Source organism: Hydra viridissima, unplaced genomic scaffold (assembly GCF_058129835.1).
Source record: "Hydra viridissima isolate aposymbiotic clone 2 unplaced genomic scaffold, HvirCarnegie_v1 scaffold_1, whole genome shotgun sequence".
Classification (NCBI taxonomy): domain Eukaryota; kingdom Metazoa; phylum Cnidaria; class Hydrozoa; order Anthoathecata; family Hydridae; genus Hydra; species Hydra viridissima.
Genome location: NW_028324300.1, coordinates 2610211 through 2633208, shown reverse-complemented (window position 1 = coordinate 2633208; position 22998 = coordinate 2610211). Strand labels below are relative to the sequence as shown.

Here is a 22998-nt window from a genome sequence, read left to right as displayed (position 1 = left end):
AAGATTGGTTAAACTTTGATCGGCAAAAGACAAAATCAAATACAAGGTTTTTATTTCGTTATTTATATTTGTTGATTAGTTTCAAAATAAAGAGATATTTAAAGATGGATAAAAACCGATTCTCCATATATACATAAAAACCGATTCTCCATATATACATAAAGAATAAAACAATGAAAATATTGAGCTCTCATATATTCAAAAACTTCATTTCATTAAAAAATTGTTTGGAATGAGTAAAACGATCCGCAAACTTAATTAACCGTTTCCTCTATAGAAAAAAACCGCAATACAGTTTGGTACTTGTAATTTACATTTAAATTTCTTGTTTAAGTGTTTTCGTCGATAACATTAATAACGTTGATTACATGTTTGATAAAAAAAAAAAACTTCGTGAACAGCACTAAAATCCAGACTTGGATTACAATTTAACATTTTAATCGCCGACTGTGGCGCGGCGTTCCAGAATATGTTACTATTGAACGCCGTCTGTACATGCGACTGTCAACGTGGGAAATGGAATCGATGTTGCTTCTGGTTTATTTGAAAATATTTTTACCAGTATTTAGAGAAAAAACTAGTCAGCCAAATCAGATGCTGAAGAAATTGTATAGCAGCAAATAGAATCATAAGTTAAGAAAAAATTCACAAAACAAAACTTCTGGCTATCAGTTTCTTGAGCGGAATTTCATTAAAAATCTAGTTGAAAAGTAAGCATTGAACCCGATTCCTTTCTTATTAGAACTATTGTTTTAACTTTAATTAAAAAACGAACACTTTTGTCAGAAAGTGGGGGGTGTATTATTGTCATGCTGGTATGGGAGGATGTATTATTTTAATAAAAAAAATATAAACAATTAGTTTTAAACTAATCCGGCTGATAAAACACGCACAAATGTTACTGAAACGGCATGTTCCTGGTAAAAGCCAAAAATTCTGAGCCCAATAAATTTTCAAGGTTGATATTTATAAAAGTGATTAAGAAAAAGATTCAAGCAACTATCGAAAGTATGCTCTTGTATTAGGGAATAGAGATTTTTATGCAACGCATATATTTGCACTTGAGCCAAATGAGATTAAGTATTAAAAAATGTCTGATATTTCTATATCTTTTATCAAATTTACAGATTGTTCATTATTTCGCTGCAGCCCAAGATTACCGTTGTTAGGTTTCTTTCTTCGAGAATTTTTTCTTGTGCAGTTTGTTTTGTTCCCCCAAATTGTTAGCATTACACATCATTACATAAAAAGAGGTTAGAAAAAAAACAACTAGTTGGGGAAGATAAATTGTTTATTTGTGAAGTTAAAATGGATCCGTTTATCTCCAGCAACACCATAGTTAACAACTTCAAGTTAAATGTAAAGTTATTGACGATTAGAAGAAGCTAATTTACAGGCAAGTATACCAAGAAATGGACCTGAATTAAAAATTTTTGGATCAGATGGTTAACATTATGTAGACAGACCATCAAATAAAGAATTTGATCCACGTTGTACTAAAAATGCAGTAAAGTTTGGTGGTGGAAGCATAATAGTTTAGGGATGTTTCTCGTCATCCTGTTTACTTAATAACAGACATCATGATTACTCTCGTTGGAGCAAATATATGAAATTATCTAGAGCTAACGATGCAATTCTTCAAAGCAGATTAAATTACTGTCATCAAATGTTTTCAACCTTTTTTAGTAAAGAATATTGTATTCTTAACGTACCATACATAAGACATCGCATAGTAATTATGTAAATTAGCTCCCACACAGCCTAGTTGGCTAGAAGCGTACTAGTCAGAGCATTTTTTTTAAATTTGACATCAAATTCGAGTTCCATGACAAAGAATATCATATATTAGACGTAGCTTCTCTTATCTAAATGGAACAACCCCGAGGAACGAGACAAAAAACACACAAAATTTATTTATCCATTTAAAGGCCAATCTTGTCCTATACATATAAACTGAATTCTTGTTTTAGTTCCTAGTTAAGCCAATATCATCTTCTATAATGTCTTTGGTTTAACACCATACTAAAACTGCTGCATAGGCAAACGTATACTTTTAAATCAATTCGTTCTAAAACTGATTAGATATCGAGTTTTAAAACGGCTCCATTTATAGAAAACTGATTAGATGGATAAAAGTAAAATGGAACACTTGGTTATCATGACATCATTATTTATCATATAAGTGACGTGCTGTGTTCTTTCTAGTTTTCCGTCATCTTTACCTGGAAAATTAATTTTTAATAGTTTGTTGAAATCAGAAAATTTTATAATTCTATATCATTAATTACATATAGTTATATATAAATTAAATAATAAAATTATATATATTTATGTAGCATTATGCTATAAAATAATAAGTAATTTTTGCAATATACTATGCTTTTTTGTGATGCAATATAATGTAATATTTCTTAATGTTTGTAACTTAATTTAATATAAATATAATGTAATTAATTGTAAATGTTATCTAATATTTACAAGAGTTATCATAAATTCTAAAAGCTAATGTGAAAAATATATTGAAAAGTCTTTGCTTGAATTTCTTGGAATATCTGATCTAGAGCTGACCTAAATTTTAAAGAGGAATACAGTTGGTAGAATAAAAACTTGTTTTTCAAAGTGTTTTGAAGTCAAAAAGTGTTTATTAGCTCTTGCTTTATAGTCTAATGTTTAACGTGTGAGAATTTATTAAGGCAACAAATGACATTGAGATCTTACTTCAACAAATTAACATTAGGAGATAACAAATTTGGGGGATGACATTAACATACTACATTTTAATCTTCAACTTGAAACTAATGATTTTCTAAACTAAAGAATGATAATGACGCATGGGATTTTTGAAAAAATCACTTAATTGATTTTGATCTTTTTTTTTATTGTTTTAAAGCAAATTTATCTCCCTTAAAAATAATATAACAGTAGTTTAAAAAAAAAAGATTGTAAACAAAGAAAATTTATTAACAAGGAGAAGTGAGAAAATTCATTTTGGACAAGTGGCTTAAAAATCATAATATTCCAATTAATTTGCAAGTAAAAAATTATAATGTTTAAAGGAAAAACTGTCAGTCATATCAAATTGAGGTTGCAGATTGGAAAGAAAGTTGAAAAACCAAGAAAGAGATCCATCAACTTTAAAACTTGATCAAAAAGTGATCAGGGGGATTTGATGTAAGTCCAGAGTACTTCATTGGAAATGCTAAAAAAAAAAACAAAAACTGGAGTTCCCAAGTAAACAATCCAAGAAGTCAAAAAGAGGTATGGCTACAGGACATACAAAATCTTTGGAAGTTTCCAACAAACTTCATCAAAGGCCAAAAACTGCTATAAGAAAAGCTTTAAGGAAATTAAAAGTGCATTATAACGGATAAAACTTATTGCAACCTCAACTGTTTGATGCTCCAAAGTTTACATGAAAGAATGTTTAAAAAAGCTACTTATGCATATGATTTAAAAGCATGATGATCTGTCAATCCTCTAGCCTGATCTTGCATCATGTCATTACTCAAGAAGTGTAATCAACAAACATGCCATAGTTTCATCCAATTGAGAAATTTTGAGCAAACATGAAATGTGAACTGTGTAAAAATTGCAGCAGACATCAATTCTGCCAAAATTGGGGTGTGGAAATTTTATGAAAACCATCATTTAAAAGCTCATGTGAGGTACTCACACTAAATAAAGAAACTACTGTGATCAGCTCAAAGATAATGTTCTCTAAACACTTTATTACTTTTGGAGACAAATTTGCTTTAAAACAATAAAAATAATTACCAAATCCGATTATGTGAATGTCAAGATATTTCAAAAATCCAGAGAAAAAATATCAAGAATATGAAACTAAATATCTAGCTTTTTAACGACAAATGTCACTTACCATATTTTCCCCATAGGTTGACACCCTATGTTCCTGGGCTTGGCCAATAAAACATATAACATAAAAAAAATCCCTTAATAAAATATCTTTGAATGTAATAATAAATAAAATGATAAGATTATATTAGGTTTCAAGAAGTTGTAGCTATTTTGACAATAACTGAAAAGAGCTGGTTTGATTTAAGATCACTAACAGCACTGAACAAAGAAAGATGACAAAAAACTGACAATACTGACATTTAAAAACAACATTTTAACAAAAACATCCAACATAAAGCCATTAAAAATTATCTCTAATCAAAATTATTTTTTAAATCAATATTAAGCAAAAATCACAAGGTAGAAATTGAGGAACAACTTTAATTTCAAATTTAGACCTACCAAATTGGTAACTCAAAAACTTAAAACCAAAAATAAGCTTTTAAATGTAAACTTTAAATATGTTATTATTTTTTAAGTTTTAAAAATTCTATTTAGAAATGAAGCATTCTGTTTCTATAGAGATCTGCTGTTTCATACACAAAAAAAAATCTTTACTAAAAACAATCATTGAGAAAATTCATTTCTAAATCACATCAGTTTGCTTATCAAGGAATATTCCAAAGAAAAAATGTAATACTTTGATAGCATGAACACTGTATGAACACTGTTCATGCTGTAAAAGTGTATAAACACCGTAAACAGTGTTAATACAGTGTGAACAGTGTTTTGGTATTGCCAATAATAGTTTTTTTATTACTTATCTTAAATTAATAAATATATAATAAATATTTTGATTACGATTTTTCATGATTATCAGCATAAAAACAAATAACAGAGTTTATCATTCTTATGTTAAAATGTTAAAATCTTGAACATTGAAATTTAAGTAGAACCAAATTCCACACTATATCATAAAATTTACTTAAGGTTATTCTATACAGTAAAATTAATGATTATCTTAATGCTTCTAACTGGAAAGCAGGTTATTTACACTTATGACTATAAAAAAGGGCACTTTTTTAAAAAAATGTAATAAAATACAGGAAAGTAAATCTTAAAATATTAACCTTAATCCAGCAGTACACAAATTATCAATTAACAATTTGAAGGAATAAAAACATCTGAGTGACTTCATTTAGTAACAAAATAAACTGAATCATATGCCCATTTACGATTGCAACGGCAAGTGGAACCACATTTAGTAGACTCACACTGAGGACAGGGAAAATGACACCCACTACATTCTTCAATCAAGCAATCACATAAATTTTTCCCTGTTTCCAAAAAAACACCAGCACTATCATACAATGGTGATTTTCCAGTCTTTTTGGTGTTTTTCCTGTCAGAATATTTTTTAAATAAAAGTTTTAAAGAAGAAAATTAATATTAAACAAATATCAATTTAAAAACAAAAGTAAAGATAGATATAAAAGATAAAATTAAAAACATATAAAGGGTATTTATATATTTTGCCATACATTCACAGAGAAACACAGACATACAAATACTTAATTTCTTACTCATCACTAATTTTATCTTTGATTAAACGATTTAATTTTCTTTTTTCTCTGTTACTATACTCAGGTCTAAAACCCAAAAGATCTTTTGTTGAAGGTCCAGGGTTGTAAAACACTAGCTGTGCCATCTCCCTCTTCAGCTTCTCCTGAAAATAGAATAGATATTTAAAATTAAAAAAAAAAAAAAATTAAAGAAAAAAAAAAGAAGAAGAACAAGTTATGAGGCTTAGTAGATCTATTCATTATCTTATCCTAAAAATAGTAAAACTGTATCTATACTTGAGACAATTCGTTGAAACTGAATCCTTACCGCATGATTTTAACGAAACAAAACAGCAGCAGATTTTACTTGGAAACTGCTTTACTTGGCTCTTCGAAGTTAAAGGAAATATAACTATAAAGAAATTAAGGTACTAAATACAAAACTACCTTTCGACTAAAAGGAGGAATTTCAGAACTGTTCCCTGTTTCCTCTTGCATAACTGGTAACTTTAAGTCTTTACTATGTTGCTCCATTCCTTCACGGCATTAATGTAAGAAATTGTTTTGAAGTTGTGTAACCTAACACGAAAATATAAAATATGTTCAAATTTATTATGACTAGCTTATAAAATTAACTTAAGTTAAATTTTATCTCATTTTTCTTACTTTTCCTTGCAAAATTATTGTTTCTAGTTTTTCTCAAATATATATTGCTAAAAGATATGACGTTTTTCAGGTATCTATACAAAACATTTGGCGATGCACAGTGGAAAATGAAGATTTGTTTCGGACCAAAAATCGATAACTTTTTTGTAACTAAAAATAGAGATTTGAAATTTTGCACAAATTTAAAGTAGTATATGACTCTTCTAATGAAATACTTTTTATAAGAGTTTTTTGTAATAAAAAGTTAAAAATAAATAAATAAAAATCAAAAACTTCAAAATTGGCATTTTTTTTTTTTTATTTATATTTAACATAATACTTTACAAATGTATGAAAATACCTTAAAATTATTAGAAACGACAAAAAATACATAAAATGCTTACCTACTAATTATAGAAATATTTAAAACAGTTTCTTAATAGCAATTTTTAAATAGTTGTTTTTATGAAATAATGTATAGGTATATTAAAGGTACTATATCATAACTACATAGGGAGTTTCAGTTCCTGAAATCAGATCGTTGACTTTCAAAAGTTGCAGAGTAACTTTATCAAGTTCTTGCACATTTTTGTTATACGGTTTTCTAATGCTGGTGATGTACGGATCGGAAGTGTACAGAAGAGTATGAAATACATCCTCATTTGTTACTGATCGAGAACATTTTCTGGCATGATGAAGGCGAAATATTTTATAATCCTTATTACGGGATTCTTGCGCATCTTCTGAAAGTTGACCGATAGGAAGTACTGCAAAATGCTTTATGATATTTTCTCCGTGAAGTAAGATTTTGTGTACTGAAGATGGCATATAGTACCATCCATAATTGGTCACATGAAGAATTATGTAAAATCGCTTAATCAAATTTTCATCCAGTGATTTCAGCAGAGCAGCATCCAGACATGTAATGTAGACAATCGGTATTGATAAGAATTTTCATTTTCAGGCCTAGAAGCCACTTTGGTCAAATCGTTCATTTGCCGTGGAGTAGCTCCACATATTGTAAATGTAAACCCAGAAGGCGTATCTGTTAATGCCTGAGCCACTTTTCCATATATGGTTGTTAGAAAAAGTTCATGTTTTACTTGTACACTTTTACCATTTTTATTAATTATACGGCCGCAAAGAGTTTATATGGCTCTTTATTTCATCTACAATGCCTTTAGTTTTCTCGGGAGTCTCTTTGCAAAACTCTATGCATATAGGTTGACAAAAACGAACAGATGAAGGTGCCGGATTTTGCCAAACAACTGCGCCAGTTCGTAATTTCTATTGCAGAAGATGGAGGATAGCAGGTCTGTTTAATTTCTTGAATTTTATAATATGGTGGGAATATGGAACAGTTTAGTTCATTTGTCACCTTCCTCATGTAAAAATATTGTGCTTTTGTTAAATATAATCAATAAATACGCTGAGTGCTTCTTCATCCGTTAGCATATTTTTCTGGCTTGCGTTTTCCATAAAACTCGATATTAATTTTTTTTTGTCTTTATCAGCAATCATTAATGGTTCCACAAATTTTGCTTCTGCTTCTTCTCCTATTAAACGCAACGGCTGAAGATATGTATTAAAGATGTGCTCGAATCCATATTCCTTAAGTAACATGGAATTTTTTCTTTTTTTGCTGGATTCTGACGAATCTCCATAAGACACGCACGGTCTTCCACGTTTTTCTAAAGAAGTAGATGGCGTGGAGTCGGTAATTGCCTCTTCTGAGTTAGGTAAAGGTACACAACATTCAGAATCCTCCAATCACTGTTCTTAGATAAAAAAAAAAGCTTCCTTTTTCCGTGACGCCTGTATCCATCGTTTATTAAACGACGGAATAGTGTGCCTTTGAATATCACTAATGATGAATCACAAGTTGTTCTCAGAAATTTGATAATTTTCTTTTAAAATTGTTGACAGTGCCTCAACTGTCTTTCCTCCATCAATATAGGAAAGCAATAATTTACATTTGGAACACTTAAAAGTTATCATTTTAACAAGTCACAAAAGTAATATACATAATATTCAATAGTCAAACGTGTCGGTTTAATTTCCACTGTGAATTTGTTATACTGATATAAATGTTTCAACTCTTTATATATTGGCTGTGAACATTCACCATAAAATGAGTGCAAAAATACAAGAATGCCATGGTATTAATAAAAAGTTGATAATAAATTAAAAAACATATACCAAGCTATTGTCATAAATGAACAAAATTTGAAACCACGATAAAAAGCGGTTTTTTGTTTTTTTTACTTTTATCACTCTTTTCTCGATAATTTCGGAAACCGCACGTTTCTGCAACTCATTCTTATACATGTTTTTAATAAACACCTAGGCTACAATACTACATTAAATGTAAAGCGTGGGGAAGCGTGGGTAACTACCGAAAGTCTCAGTGAACTTGAAGAATATTATTTTTTTTCATTTATTTTATTGTTCAAATAATTACTCCTAAACTGAACCATATAATTAAGAGTGTATACTTTTCTTAAAATCTCCATAACATGAGCTTTTCAAAAATGTATAATACTTTATACTTATTCCTAGAAAGTTTTATAGAAAATTAACTTTTAAAGTTAATTTTCTATAAAACTTTCTAGGAATAAGTATAAAGAAGCGAACAGGTTTGAAATGAACATCCGCAAAAGTAATAAACAATAGGGCTTCAAAACTTTTATTTTTACATAAAATTATGAGAAATTCCTGCATTATAGTAATGATTGACTATTAAACTATTAAATAAAATTGAAATATAATGATAGTAGCGACATTAGTAAAAAACATTTATGATATGCTATTGCTCTACAATTTTCCACTGTGCGATGTGGCAAAAAAAAAAAGTTTTAACACGGCGTGATCAAACAATACTTAACATAATTATGACCAAACAATACATAACATAATTATGACCAAACAATACTTAACATAATTATGCTCGAAATCCAACAAGCATCCAATAATGCGATTACTTACAAACTTAAGCAGTCTGAAATGAAGGTTCAAAGCAATCTGTCGTTTTCATTATCTTGGTTATAATTTATTTAGTTATAAATTGAGACAAACAATGATTAAAAAAAAAAATTATAAAAGGTAGAAAATGTAAAGAAATTTAAGTGTAGATGATTGCAAATAAGTAAAAACCATTTTTGCAAACATTATTTACAAACTTTTATCAAACTTTTAAATAATGAAATGGAAACTTTTTAGGCGCACTTTTTAGGTGATGAAAAAAGAACTTATCAAGTGTCAAATAAAGCTCAATAAGTGAAAAGAAAAATTGCAAAAATTAGTAAATGAATAATAACAAATGAAAACCAATAAAATTTCTTGAAATACAAAGATTTTTAAAAATACCATTAGCATATTTTGACGTAGATAGGCCAAAGTATATAGATAATATTTCTTACATTATAAATAATTAATGAACTTCGTTAAATTAATTTTCCCACACTGATAATTATCACTGATAAATATCAGTCTAATAAACTGAGTCTCCGAGTACACTGGTAATGTATAAAGACAGCGGTTGAAGCGCAGCATTAGAATTTGGGGCCAACAAAAAAAAAATTTATTCTTACTTAAAGTTCTCTGATCAAAAGTTTTTTAAAAACTTTTAACGAAGCAAAAAAAAAATTTTTAGATTTTACCAGATTGAGTGTCAATGTAAGATCACAGATACAGCACTCGCTAATCAATATCAAAGCAATTCCGCTTTTGCAAAAGTTTAACCTTTTTACTTAAAGAAAGTTGAAATTGAAAAGTGAAATGGAAAGTGGAAACTTAGTTTAATTTAACCTATTTATTGAAATGACGTCTCGTGAAAATAACCTTCTTATTAAAGTCTTCATGTTAATGTATATATAATTAATGAGTATTGTAAATACTTCGTTTACTTCCTCTAAAACATTTTCTGTAAATTTGCCAAATGGAATTAAAAATGTTGGCTGGATTTACCGCGTCAATCAATGACGTCTTACAAAGGATAGTTTGGTTGTTTAACAATAAACTGATTGGTTGTTTAACAATCAATGGATTGGTTGTTTAGCAATCAATGGATTGGTTGTTTAGCAACCAATTGAATCTTTCTGAGCAATCGTTAAACATAACCATGTCTTACGTCCCCTCAGCAAAGGAAACAATTGTTCTGAAGATGCAGAAGTCCCCCCTCTGGTAATAACAATTTTGATAACAATCACTTCATTTCTAACTGACATTTTTCTTTAGATAACGATTGGACAACCTTAACTGTATCTTCAAAATGGATTGGCTGAACTTGATTGCACAAAAATGGATTGGCTGAACTTGATTGCACAAAAATGGATTGGCTGAATTTGATTGCACAAAAATGGATTGGCTGAACTTGATTGCACAAAAATGGATTGGTTGAACTTGATTGCACAAAAATAGATTGGCTGAACTTGATTGCACAAAAATTAATTGGCTGAACTTGATTGCACAAAAATGGATTGGCTCAGTATTATTGCACAAAACAGGAAAGGATTCAATTTTGCTTTAAATGAATTTAAGTCATATTCACCTATAAAATACACCTCGATGTTTCGTGTATTTAATTCACGATTAACTTTTTTCTATATTGCTTTTAATTTGTTCGAAAACGATAAAACCTAGTTGCTCATGTCTATCAACTATCGAATTTACGATCACATTAATTTCTTCATTATAAACCGCCATGTAATAATTGCCAACAATTTTTAAATCAATTGATGTTGAAAAGACTTTGCTTACTAACTTTTTGACGGCCTTGTAAAACAAGTTTTCGTTACCAGATCGTCTTATTTTATCGTGGACAGCAAACATATTTATTTGTTGCAAGCTTCTTGGTAAACTATCTACAATTACAACTTTTGAATTGCATCTAGCTTTTGAATTAAATTTTAGTAAATTTTAGTAAATTAGAGAATTATTCCATTTTTACAACCAAAATTCTAGACTTCGTGAATTTTTTTCTGAAAAATTGATTTGGGTTGAGATTCGACAATGCTTTTCAATCTTGTTGTTAGCGGTTATAGAGCTTGCAAAGGGATTTCTTTATAACCTTTAAAAGGCATTTCTATTCATTCTACTTTGTGACAGTTGACTAGCCATCAACTCTTTGACATATATGCAGTAAGACCAGTTGGTAATTCTTGGTAGCTTTATGACACAATAAGTTCTGGTCGCTATAAAAGCAAATCCGGAGACTTTCCTCACATTTCCATTAACCATTTCTAAACAAACAAATAACTATTCAGTATTGCAAACTTTGGTTATTCGCAACTAACTTAGAATGGTTAGTTGTTTTTTTTCGAAACACAAAGTTTCAAATGCGTAATATACTGGTTTCTTGAGTGTCAAAACGTATCGTTAATTCTTTATGTTAAAGTTTTTGAAGAGCATGATTTGAAACCAGATGGAAAATCTTTATACTTGTTCGTGATTTAGGCACATTATACTGGTTTATTGAGTGTCAAAACTTAGGCTCTTGTAAGATATTAAATAGTGTTAATATCGCCGAAGTGAAAAATAATTACACCAAAAAAGTGTGTGAGGAGGGAGGAGAAGCGAAGGGGGCCAAGATTTTTTCAGGTGTCACCGCCATCCCTAAAAGAAACTAACTTCCAAAAAAAGCAGAGAAAGTACTGTATGACCTCGTTTGATAACATTTTGCTGAGGACTGAGAGGACACTAAGGGAAAAAAAAATATGGTGATATTTTACAATTGCATGCTCTGACTGTCGAGGAAACGTTTAATTGGATTAGGATTTGTATTTCAGGAAGATAATTTTGTCCTTGCGAAAAATTTCCACGGATAAACATTTGATTAGGTTTCCTTCATGTTTTCGCCCTATCTTACACCATTATCATCAACCTCTATTTTCACTCGGCCTTATCACATATTCGGCTTTGTTGCATTCCGCTTCTTGGTCTGATGTGCTTTACGTGGCGCGGCATTCCGTCCACCTCTACCACTTGCTCTTAACCATCCTGAGTAATAGTAACTGGGCGAGCTTTGTTTTTGTCGATTTGAACCACTGCTATTAGTTGTAGATGGCCCTTTAGTGGTCCCATCTGCAGATTAATGCATTCAACTTTCTTTTCACGTGAGTTTGTTGTTTATTTTGCAAGTCTCCTAACCGCAGATGTTTTACATTTTCCTGGTTTTCCTGATTTTTCCATTTTACTTTTCTCATTTTTCTTCATCAAAAATAAGAAAATCAATTTAACATACACTTAACATACAAATTTCTCTTAACGATTTCTATTTAACATATCTATTGTAATTTCATCAATGATAGTCAATGTAACATTCTGTTCTTCATAATTATTTAACAGTCTAGAAAGAATTGTATCGATGTGTTAAATTCTATTTCATTATCTTCATGCAGCACTACTTAGATATCTTTAGTAAATTAATTCTAATATGGTTCATGCTTTTTATTAGAGCTACATCATTTCTACTTATTTTATATATAACAAAACGTAACAAAAATTTAACGATGCTCCACTAGGCCTTCCTTTAATTTACCATTTTTAAATCCAAATCCAAATTGTAAACCTCTTCAACAATACATTTGAAACAAATCAGATGTTTTATCTTAAATCCATTTGAAACATGTTTCAAAGTTTCTGAGAAAACATCTGATTTGTTTTGTTTTTTTTCAACAGGCTCAGAAACATGTTTACTAGTAACATTCTCTACAATGTCTATTAACAAAAAAGTTATAACCGATTTTTCATCATAAAGAGGAACTTTATTTCCAACTATCAAGGGAAACTTGCAGACGCCAGCGCTGACTAGCTGTTTGCTTGATATTAAATGATTTTATACAACAACTCTTCGGTTGAAAGCATAAAAATATGTTGAAAGCATAAAAAAATAACCGAATTTTTCTGTTTAAAAAGTCAAGAGTGAAGTGTTTTTTTCAACAATCAACTCTTTCAAACTCTTTCATAACCATACACGCTACAGCTTTGAACAAGTCATGTTCTACATCAAACGGTTCGCCGATGATCAAAATGTTTCAGCTGATTAAATGGAGATTCAAATTACAGATTTTACTTTCGGATCCTAAAAATTGCGATCATACCCTCTAATGGTTTCTATTCTGCTATGTTTCAGCTCTCTTTTTAAATAGTTAAACAGTTTCAGCCAGACCAATATGGATTTAGTTAATTATGACCGCCAATTTGGTAAGCTGCTATATTGTCAACTCAAATGGTTGCTACGGAACCTTTTAACTTGTAAACAGAATCTTCCCTCCTAACTTCAATGCTTTCCTCCACTGGTAATTTTAAATCTTTAATCAAAGGTTAATTAATAATTTAAAATTACCAGAGGATGAAAGAAGGATTAAATAAGATAAGTAGTTGAACAGTGTAAAGTTTAGATTTTAAAATATTTTTACATTTAACCATTTTACATATATTTTTCAACAAACTCGTTAGCAATTATAAAATAGCCAAAATAAACCTGCCTAAATACAAATTTCTACTCGGGTTGGTTGAAGTTCTACGCAGATATCTTTTCTATTAGGCCATAAACAATTTCATTTTTAAAAAGGTGCCGTAAAATAAGTGTTAAACTCCAAGAAATCTTAGAAAAATATTTTTTGAAGTTAAAAGTTAATGGTTTATTATCCTGAACTTATTGCAAACTCAACATAATTTTAATGGGTGTTTCTAGTTTTTAAAGGTCTTAGCATAAAACAAGTCTTTAGTGGACGTAACTCAAGCTTTTTAAGAAATGGGCTTATGACCTTAATATTCATTAGTATCACTTTGCGTCTTTGGAGGCTTCTTGATACCTAAATTCTGAATGTATTGATGGAATGATATAAAAATCATTTTTATATCTACATTTTAACACAAAAAAAAGTATTTAATTTCCCTGATAGTTAAATGTTAAAAAATCTAAAAATAAATAAAAACCAGGACTTTCTGAGAAATCAGGGCGCCTAAAGTAAATTTTAAAAATATTTGTGTAGTAAAAACCAGGCTTGTAATGTTTTTCTTTGAAAACAAAATTAACCGTACAGTTAAAAATCCAAAATGGCGAATAGTCATTTCTAAAAGTAAATAATGTATGTTTTTGTACTTTTAACTTCAGATCAGAGCACTTTACATTGACTTTGAGACGTATGTTTTATAGGACCTTAATCAGTATAAATTTCTCCATCATAATCAATCATGAAATTAAAGGGTGATGGGGTGGAGAAAGTGTAGTAGCGTCAAATCTTTTATTTATCTGTAATTAGTTGAAAAGGCTTACACCTTTTTCTTAAAGGTACTAGTAATTAAAAAATAGTTATATCATCTGTAAAATGATGCTATATTGCTGTAGCATGGGAATCAAGTTAATTGATATACTGCTTCACCAGGGTTGTACCTTTGTAATTAAAAGGGTTTCTTTTTTTTTTTAATTTTCTTTGCTAGCATGAATATTCAATTTTTTGCTAGCATTATCCTAAATTCTGACTGCCTTAAGATTATAAAGTTTTTCCCACCATATTAGCTGTCTTATATACATTTTGTTTAGTTTTCCATATTTTTCATATATTAACTTTTATTTCATATTTAACTCATTAAACTACTAATCTTCTTTATTCAAAATGCTCTACAATATTGCTTAATTTTTTTTCAGAAATAAAAATCTAGAATATTGCTTAATTTTTTTTAGACATTAAAATCTACAATTTTGCTTAATTTTTTTTAGACATTAAAATCTACAATATTGCTTAATTTTTTTCAGACATAAAAATCTACATAGATGGATTCATGACTAAACCTTTAGATAATTTTAACTATTCTGCAACAATGAAAGGCAATGATAACAAAACTGCTGTTTGTCGAATATGTTATGGCAGTTCTGAAGAAGAAGAGTTAAAAACTCCATGTAAATGCTTAGGTAGTGTCAAACATATTCATCAATCTTGCCTAATGATTTGGCTTCGTACTAGTTATAAACATTGTGAAATTTGCAACACACCATATCGATTTTATAAAACGCTTTTACCTTATAATAAAGTGAGTAAACATTTGCTAATTTTCAGTTTAAAATATTTAACCGTTTAAACCTTTTAACTCATTTTAGTGAATAATAATAAAAAAAAAATGATTTTTTTAGATCATTTTTATTGTATGACCTCCACTACTGCTGCTTTTACTTTATCCTTCAATTTAAATTGTTTTTACTCTAGGATTGACATTTGCATAACTAAAAATTTTTAAATTTTTATAGAGACTTTCCCCAAACATAACATCATGGCATCTTGCTTGGATTGTTAAAGAACTAGTGATATTAGACTGGTTTCATTTTTTAGAAATGGTTTTTATATGTGTCAGTTTAATGATCATTAATCGTATGTCTTCATTTGATCTGGTGTACCAGTTTGGGCTAATTGGTCTTGTGGAGTTTGTCTATTACACATTAAACATTGGCTGTTGCTTTTTCTTGCTGTATTATGAAAGTTGGGTGCAGTTGAATATTACAAGAGAAGTTATGAACTACAATCATAAACCTCTTAAGGAAAATATTCCCTTTTGGCTAATGGTATTAGAATGGTATGCTTCAATATTACAAAAGAATAAGCGCCTTAAAGATGTTGTGGATCTTATCAGAGCAGAGGATTTCCAAATCTTTCGATAGAGGGTTTTAAATATTTCAATTATTTTAAATTAAACTTGTATATGAAATTTTAAAATGTTAACTGTTTTTATAAACTAATTGATTTATTCACTAAAGTGATAATTATATTTTTTTTATAACAAAACAAAATCTGAGTAATGTGGAAATTATTGTGGAAGTAATTTTAAAATTTTAAGTTTATAGTTTTAGCACTAAACATTTAAATCCACAAATATTAAAATATCTAGTGTTCCAGGCCTTTTAACAGTTTAAAAACTGGAACTCTAGAAGTATTTAAATTTTTTAACCACGGATTATGAGAATTTAGGCTAAAATTTTTTTGCTTCAGGCCTTCTTTTTAGTTTTTAGTTTTTTAGTTTTTAATGCTACTAATCAAACAACTTCTCGTTGATTTGTGTAGTTTTAGCCCCTTATGAACAAATTAACTATATTCATTTTCTTTATCTTGATCAACTTAAGAAAAAACCGTCGGTCCGTCACAATTTTTCGATATTAATCTTAACATCTGTTCAAGAATAAAATCATTTGAGAGTTTCAGATACATGAGTTCTACAATAATTGTTGCTTAATAATTTAATTAGAATTTGTGTTTACGAGTTTGGATACAGGATTTTAAAAACTGTTCCATAACCATCATGCAATTCCTAATGTAAATTTAAAAAGAAATTTATCATTAAAAGCATTGATGAAATAGTTGACTCATACTCAATTGAAGGGTCAAGTATCTCCTCCTCAACAACCATCTCTGATTCTTTTTTTTCGGATTAATTTTTTATTGTAATTTTATGTCTGTCTAATGTGTGTAAATTTGTAATTTGGTATGATTTTTGTGCTTGATCTGTGTAATACTAACTTTAAAGTTCCTAAAATTGGTTAAAACTTTCGGGTACTATATGGGTAAAAAATTTTAAGGGCAATAGACTGGTAACTACTTATATACCGTAAAAGTGTCTTTATACAAAAATTTGACTGCGTAATTTCCATCTATAAAAATCTGCTTTAAACTTCTATTACTACTGATGTAAACTTGCAAATCATTTACTAAGGATATCTAAAATCTAATTTGGTTGTTAAATTTTTTCTTACAAATTAAGAAGTATAATTTCAAGGTTGTTAAAAAAAATATGCAAAGTAAACCAGGAGTTTGGGTAACTTTGCACAACAACAAAATTAGAACTGTTTTATGGGATTGGTGCAAAGTAATTTCCTTTTTTTTACTTTTTCAAGGACTAATAATTCTAAGGCTCGTTTGATTAAAAACAAAAGATCAATTTAGTATTATTTTGCCTAATAAAGAATGCGTTATGATAGAAGAATAATGAACACAACCTTATTAAAGATACAAAACATACAAAAAAAAGCGTTGTGAGGTCAAGAGAGTGGAGAAACTTGGTAGAAGTACCAACAGCTCCGCCTTCACAACTATCGCAGCGTCAAACTCAATCAGCAGAGCCTGGATGATGGATTCTAACTTGAACCCAGACAACAACACTCTGATTTGGAAAGCCATGTTCGACACCATACCTACGTTGATCAACCAGACCCGAGGCATGCCTAATCAGGTTCTCAAAAAATGTCATGGATTAACAGCAGAGACTGATGGCCACATCTCGGCCGGGTGCCATACTAGCAAAAACGAGTTGTCTTAGCGTTACAACATGCTCTGTTACAAACTCGCCGAAGAGCTTAGACTCATCGGCGGGCCAAGCAGGCGTGTTTGGGGCGAGAGAACGTGCTTTGCTGAAGGCAGGTACTTTAAGAAAGACGTTGTGAGAGAAGACAGTGTAATAAGATATGAATTGCCCTTACGATAGGTCGACGGACTATTTGAACACTCACGATGATGAGAAAGTCGCTCAATACGAGCCACTCAAGCGAGACGAACGATAAACTCGAGAAATCGAAAGGTCGAACAATGCCATCACTGAGAAGGTCGAAACTATGATTAGGGCAATCTTAAAATCATGAGTAGGACCCTCCGGAAGCTCAAAGTGCTGAAGGTAGCTGGGATTGCAAAATCACTACAAATGGTCGCAAGTAATTGCAGTGCAAGAGTCATGTCTGGAAACCTCTTGAGGTGAATACGCTGACTCGAGCTTGAAACCAGTGCCGGGGTAATTGATACGCGTATCAGAAAAGGAACTTGATGCAAGGATGAAAGCTATACAAATAGTCCGATGTTTGCGTGTCAAAAAGGCTGGGAGTTTACCAATGAAAATGTCTTTCCTTTAAAATTATTGTTACCGTAAAAGTGCCTTACTTTGCTCAACTGTTGGTAATTTTGCACATCTTTGTACAAAGTTACTAAAGGTTGTGCAAAGTAAGACACTTTTACAGTAACATTAATTTTAACGGATATTATATTAACTGCTTATCTAATGGGTAATACATATATATGCCCTTTAAACACATACGGGTTTATATGGATAACCTTATCTACATCATAAAATTTGACGGGCATGTACGGGTAATATTAACCGCTATTACCCGAGAAATGTCAACAGACAACCAATTATCTAGTGACTAATCATTAGAACTAGAATTAAATAGAGAAATTATCTGCAGTCCTCATAAATCCTATAAATATAGAAAATTCGTCAGATTTGTAAAGCTATGGCGTGTTGTTGTGGTACATGCTGTTAATTGATATCGTGGCTAACTGTTTGCTGTTATATTAAAATTACCATGAGAGCAAAAAACAATGATTAATTTTCAGTCGTCGAAAATCTGGATTTTTTTTTTTAATTGTAAAGTAACATTTTTTCCCTAAATTTTCCCCTAGTCTAGTTTTAGTTCAGAATTGGTCAGTAAATCACATACTTTTACAGGTATTTTAACAGGACACATTAACCCAATATGATGAACATCAATTCGCAACAGTGAGAAGGGTTTTCAAAAAGAACATTGGTGCCAGACCATTGGTCAGAACCAAAAAGTTTCTATTTACTGACTATCTAAAGGCTTTCCGACTGGATCGTTCGATAAAGCTCGTTCGTATCTAGCTACAGCTGAATTTACTGTTTCATCCCCAAGGAGACTGCCACGGAACATTGTCACCGTCAAATCTGTCATCGCCATTGAAATGCCGGAGTCATGTGTCAAATCTGTGTGCTTAAAGTTATGGCAGCTACACTGTTTAAATATTTTTAAGCCTTTTTATCTTTAGTTTTACTCTTGAAAAAACTTCATTTGAAAGGACATTAAAAATAAAAAAAATCCAAAAAACTTTAAAATAGGTATGATATCTAAATAACCTGGATTAAATCAATAGACATTAAAATGTAAAAATGAGTCTTATCTTATTCATTCATTTAGAGAATGATGATAGTATGAGCTTCCGCATTTTTGACAGCCCGACTCAGCAAATAACATCCGTTACGTAAATGATCGGCTAATTTTTCTTTGCCAAAAATTCCTTACTAAAGATGTCCATTCATCAAAAATCGTTAATAGCCTGTTCACGATTTTTTTTATTTTTATTTTTTATCTTAAACTCGTTAAAATTAACACATCGAGTTTAGCACGTCGAGTTTAACACATTGAGTTTAACGCATCGAGGAGTTTCAAATTAACACGTAAAGCTTAGTTTGTTATTCAAAACTTTTTTGAATTTAAAATCTTTTACTCAAATGACAATTTTAAGAAATTTAAAGCCATTTTCAAAAAATTATTTTTTTAGTATTTTTTTACTCACCAGAGACCGATTTGTTGGTTACAAATCTATTTATAGTACTAAGGTATCACACAACGCGAAGATAATCTTTTTTTCACGCGCTCCTGCTTTACGCCTTCAATAAAATGCCAAAATACATAAACTATGATTTTAAGTAAATACAAAACAAAATCTAAAAGATCATATTCGAGCTGTATTTATTTATGTTTGAGACGCATAATAAAACTTTGTTCGTCGTACTATTGCATTTAAGTTATTTATAGCAGTTACTATTTTAGGCCTTGTTTAAAAAAATAATAAACTCATTTCTCGTGCAAAATAAAAAGATTTCATTAAAAAAAGTCTTTTTTCATTTTAGAGTCTATTGTATAAACCATAAAATATTAAATTTTTTATGAAGTTTCGTTAACTACCTTTAGTTTTTGTGAAACCTTTCGAGTTATCGTATATTTGTTTTGCAAATGAACACTCATCAGTATCAACATTTCAACATTTCGCTAAATATCAGAAATAAGCTATTATGGCTCCAACACAACCAGGTTCCATCTTGAATTTAAGTGAACTGCCAAATTTCTCGTTCAACACTCTCTTTCCTTTTTCGCAAATTACACGATCGCATTTTCACAATTCAGACTTTTAGTTTCATCGTTCGTTCGAGATTTCTTCAGAGCTTTTTGCACACGAGACCAAATCGGCAATAATAGAACAGTTTTACCTTCGTTGAAGCAATACGCAATAAAAGTCAAAAATATAAAAATTGCAATTATACCAGCTAATAAACAACTAGCTTTACTTGTTGGGTCCATATCCTTAAAAATGTTCGACAAATAACATCAGGAAGATTTGTAAATACCAAACTGGAGAATTGAAAACGACATCTAGCCGATACGCGCAACCATTTATTAATAGAGACCTTAAGTTAGTTGACTGTCTGATATTACAATTCATATATTTCTCATATACAACGTTTGAATTGTTTTTATAAATACCTTTCTTTAGACCGCTGTTTCTGCTTTGCAAAGCTGCGAATAGTTTAAGGAAAAGTCCTCCGAACTGTAAAAAAGATTTTTAAATAGACGCTCAGATACCTTTTCAATTAAAACTCATTGTTATTATTAATTACACGATATATCTTTTGTTGATATATGCAAAATGGATCACGTTAAAAAAACCGTTGGCTTTTAATTTTTTAGCTTATGAAATTTTTAAATCTGTATTTTGTTAAATATAAACACCTAAAGTAAAAACTCAGACTTACAGAAATAGATACGTTCCCCAATTTCGAATTTTATTCTAAGAGAAAAACTTTCCGTTGAACACGAAATCAATTCTAATTCACTTTTACCTACTCTTTTGTATTTTAGTTATTCTCCAACGTTGATGAATAATCCAAAAAACATTGGTTTTTAAAATCATCTATGAAGGAAAATGTTAATTTTAGATTCAACTAACAATGCACCGACACAATTTTTTAAAAACGTTTTAGACAGCCGTTGTTATATAGACGAGTAATTTTCTTGAGAAATATTCTGCCATTACTTTTTTCACGGTGTTTACTTTTGAAAATTCGAGCCTTTTAAGGAGTGAAACAAAGAACTCGTGCCGTGCCAAAGATTTAAATGCGTGAAAAGTATCCAGTTAAGTTAGTAAAATTAAAAAAAAACGTTTTGAACTGACTTAAATGTGTTAAAAATTTTGCCTGTTTGAAAAATAGTTTAGAACACTTGTTCGTCTTTAATTAAATTTTACGACATTTAGCAACTCATTTAAGTAGTCGGAATTACAAACCACTTAAGTGGTTTTTTGTGCTTTCAAGGTTAAATATAGAAAAGGTTTATCACGATAACAACAGACGAAAATCACAGTGAAAAAAAAAAAAAAAAAACGCTACATTCTTATTGAGAATTCTTAGTAAGAATTATTTTATTTAATTATTGTTGCTGTGCTTTTTGTGGTTTTTTTTTTTTTTTTTGTAACATGAATTTCTACTGACCCTGATAATAATAGAGAATTATAATTCCGCAAGAAATAAATAATAACAACGGTTTAAATCGTTTATATCGTTTTTAAAAATTTTAAACATCATATATAGAGTTGTTAGGTTTAGACGTTTAGTTGATGATAAGTAATCTATAAACACTAAGTTACAAAACATAAAATACCTCTCATAAAATCAAACATAAAATCTCGTTTTGTAAGATTTCCATCTATGATTAAAATCATCATTCATTACAAATTTATACAATGATGTGATATTGGAATTTTAAAAATGCGATTTGCATTTCAGTTTGTTGGCTCTAAAGATTAAAAAGGGTTTATCTAGTAAACTAAATTTTTGTTTGAAAATTTAGATATAATATAAACACAAATGAAATCAATTTTCAAGAATAGAAATCTATTATTAGCTTAAGAAAAATCCAATAAAAACACTCAAAATAAAAATTTTTCTAGATTTAATCTGGTTTTCTTTTAATACTAGGAAGAGGTAGAAAATATATTTTTAAAACATGTGAACGTTTTCGATTGTTTTAAAAACACATTTAAAACCACATTAAACATATGTGAGAAAAACAGGAAATGATTCAAAAGGACATAACGATGTCCCGAATGGATAAATTTAAAAGAATAATTAATTAATCCAATAAATAAAATCAAGCTCTTTTTTTTTTTAAATATTTGTAATTCCTGAAGATAATTTTATTATTGCTTGCCATCTTTTGTAACGAAAATAAGTTGGTTTAATAATGGTACAGTTTAGTTTAAGGAAATAGTATTAGTATAATTCTTGGGGTTAACACTAAAACTACCAATGTTATATTTTGTTCATAATGAGGCATCAGAGAATACTCCGAAATAACTATTCCTTTAAGTTCTCTCAATTTAAGATTTTAAAAAAAAAAAAAATCTTGCTATCTATTTAAAGAAGTTATTTATTTATTGTTTTTGAGAACCATTAACCCCCGTCTTCTGAATTAGTCTTTTTTTTTTTTTTCGACAGACTTTTTAACATTAACTCCCGGAATGACATTAATTAAAATATTCCTCTTGCGTAAAATTAAAAAGGATTAAGTAGCTATGACTGTGAAAACTTTTACATAAAATTCATCATTCTGATATTTTATCAGTACTGATAATTATCAGACTTTTAATCTTAAATCTACTGCAACAGTGCCTCGTGTTGCATACTCTCACGTTGCATTCATTAGTGCCTTGCGGCATTCTACGTCTTTAAAAAGATAAACCTATAATGCATGCAATAATATCCGTGTTGTATACTCTGGCGCTACATTCTTATCAAGTGTAAAAGGATTTTATTTTAAATTTAATGATATCATAATTTAATGTCAATTTATGTGAAGATGTAATATCATATAGCTTTTTTTTCATCTGTCAATAATAAAACACAAGTAAAAAATACTTTTAACGTTTAATTCTAGTGATGTTTATGAGTATTTTCAGATTTATGCTGCTTCATTTCATCCACATTTTTATACAAAAATTTTTTTAAATTCATTTAAGGATACCAAATAATTTTTAAGCAGTTTTTTAAAAAAAACAAGTTTGATTTATAAAAAAATAAGAAAACTTTTATTAAAAGGAATTTCTAAATTATTAAAAATAACTTCAGCAATAACAGCATTATAAAGTGATTATCAAACTTAAAG

At 29.5% G+C, this 22998-nt stretch overlaps 2 protein-coding genes and 1 long non-coding RNA gene across 5 annotated transcripts; 1 reads left to right on the top strand and 2 right to left on the bottom strand.

Annotated features, from left to right (window-relative positions):
• Nucleotides 1–257: 257 nt before the first annotated feature.
• LOC145188036 (ARL14 effector protein-like) lies at nt 258–12541 on the bottom strand. The gene is made up of 7 exons (XM_090081822.1): nt 10428–12541; nt 9810–10339; nt 5805–5936; nt 5379–5521; nt 4926–5197; nt 1757–2222; nt 258–1677 (listed from the first exon to the last, which is right to left on the bottom strand). The coding sequence occupies exons 3-5, from the start codon at nt 5889–5891 to the stop codon at nt 4990–4992; spliced, it is 438 nt and encodes a 145-aa protein (XP_089937948.1). The 5' UTR covers nt 5892–5936; nt 9810–10339; nt 10428–12541; the 3' UTR covers nt 258–1677; nt 1757–2222; nt 4926–4989.
• A 1474-nt stretch (nt 12542–14015) lies between these two features.
• LOC145187634 (E3 ubiquitin-protein ligase MARCHF8-like) lies at nt 14016–15835 on the top strand. Of its 2 annotated transcripts, none has more exons than XM_090081751.1 (3): nt 14016–14086; nt 14764–15038; nt 15253–15835. In XM_090081751.1, the coding sequence occupies exons 1-3, from the start codon at nt 14017–14019 to the stop codon at nt 15658–15660; spliced, it is 753 nt and encodes a 250-aa protein (XP_089937877.1). In that variant the 5' UTR covers nt 14016; the 3' UTR covers nt 15661–15835. The 2 variants fall into 2 exon arrangements, with proteins under 2 accessions (XP_089937877.1, XP_089937878.1); XM_090081752.1 differs by having other exon boundaries at nt 14020–14095.
• A 649-nt stretch (nt 15836–16484) lies between these two features.
• On the bottom strand, nt 16485–21587 carry LOC145187858 (uncharacterized). 2 transcript variants are annotated; one of them, XR_016450746.1, is made up of 3 exons: nt 21496–21587; nt 20592–20749; nt 16485–20386 (listed from the first exon to the last, which is right to left on the bottom strand). It is a non-coding gene; the product is annotated as an uncharacterized LOC145187858 (long non-coding RNA). The 2 variants fall into 2 exon arrangements; XR_016450745.1 differs by lacking the exon at nt 21496–21587 and having other exon boundaries at nt 20592–21162.
• Nucleotides 21588–22998: the final 1411 nt, after the last annotated feature.

Excerpts from the sequence above, each read along its gene's own strand:
- LOC145187634 (XM_090081751.1), top strand. The coding sequence starts at position 14,017 with ATGTTTTTCTTTGAAAACAAAATTAACCGTACAGTTAAAAATCCAAAA. Across the intron at positions 14,087-14,763 it reads GCGAATAGTCATTTCTAAAA|ACATAAAAATCTACATAGAT; the intron begins GTAAATAATGTA and ends AATTTTTTTCAG. Across the intron at positions 15,039-15,252 it reads CGCTTTTACCTTATAATAAA|AGACTTTCCCCAAACATAAC; the intron begins GTGAGTAAACAT and ends AAATTTTTATAG.
- LOC145188036 (XM_090081822.1), bottom strand. The coding sequence starts at position 5,891 with ATGGAGCAACATAGTAAAGACTTAAAGTTACCAGTTATGCAAGAGGAA. Across the intron at positions 5,522-5,804 it reads TTCCTCCTTTTAGTCGAAAG|GAGAAGCTGAAGAGGGAGAT; the intron begins GTAGTTTTGTAT and ends TTCTATTTTCAG. Across the intron at positions 5,198-5,378 it reads AAAGATAAAATTAGTGATGA|GAAAAACACCAAAAAGACTG; the intron begins GTAAGAAATTAA and ends ATATTCTGACAG.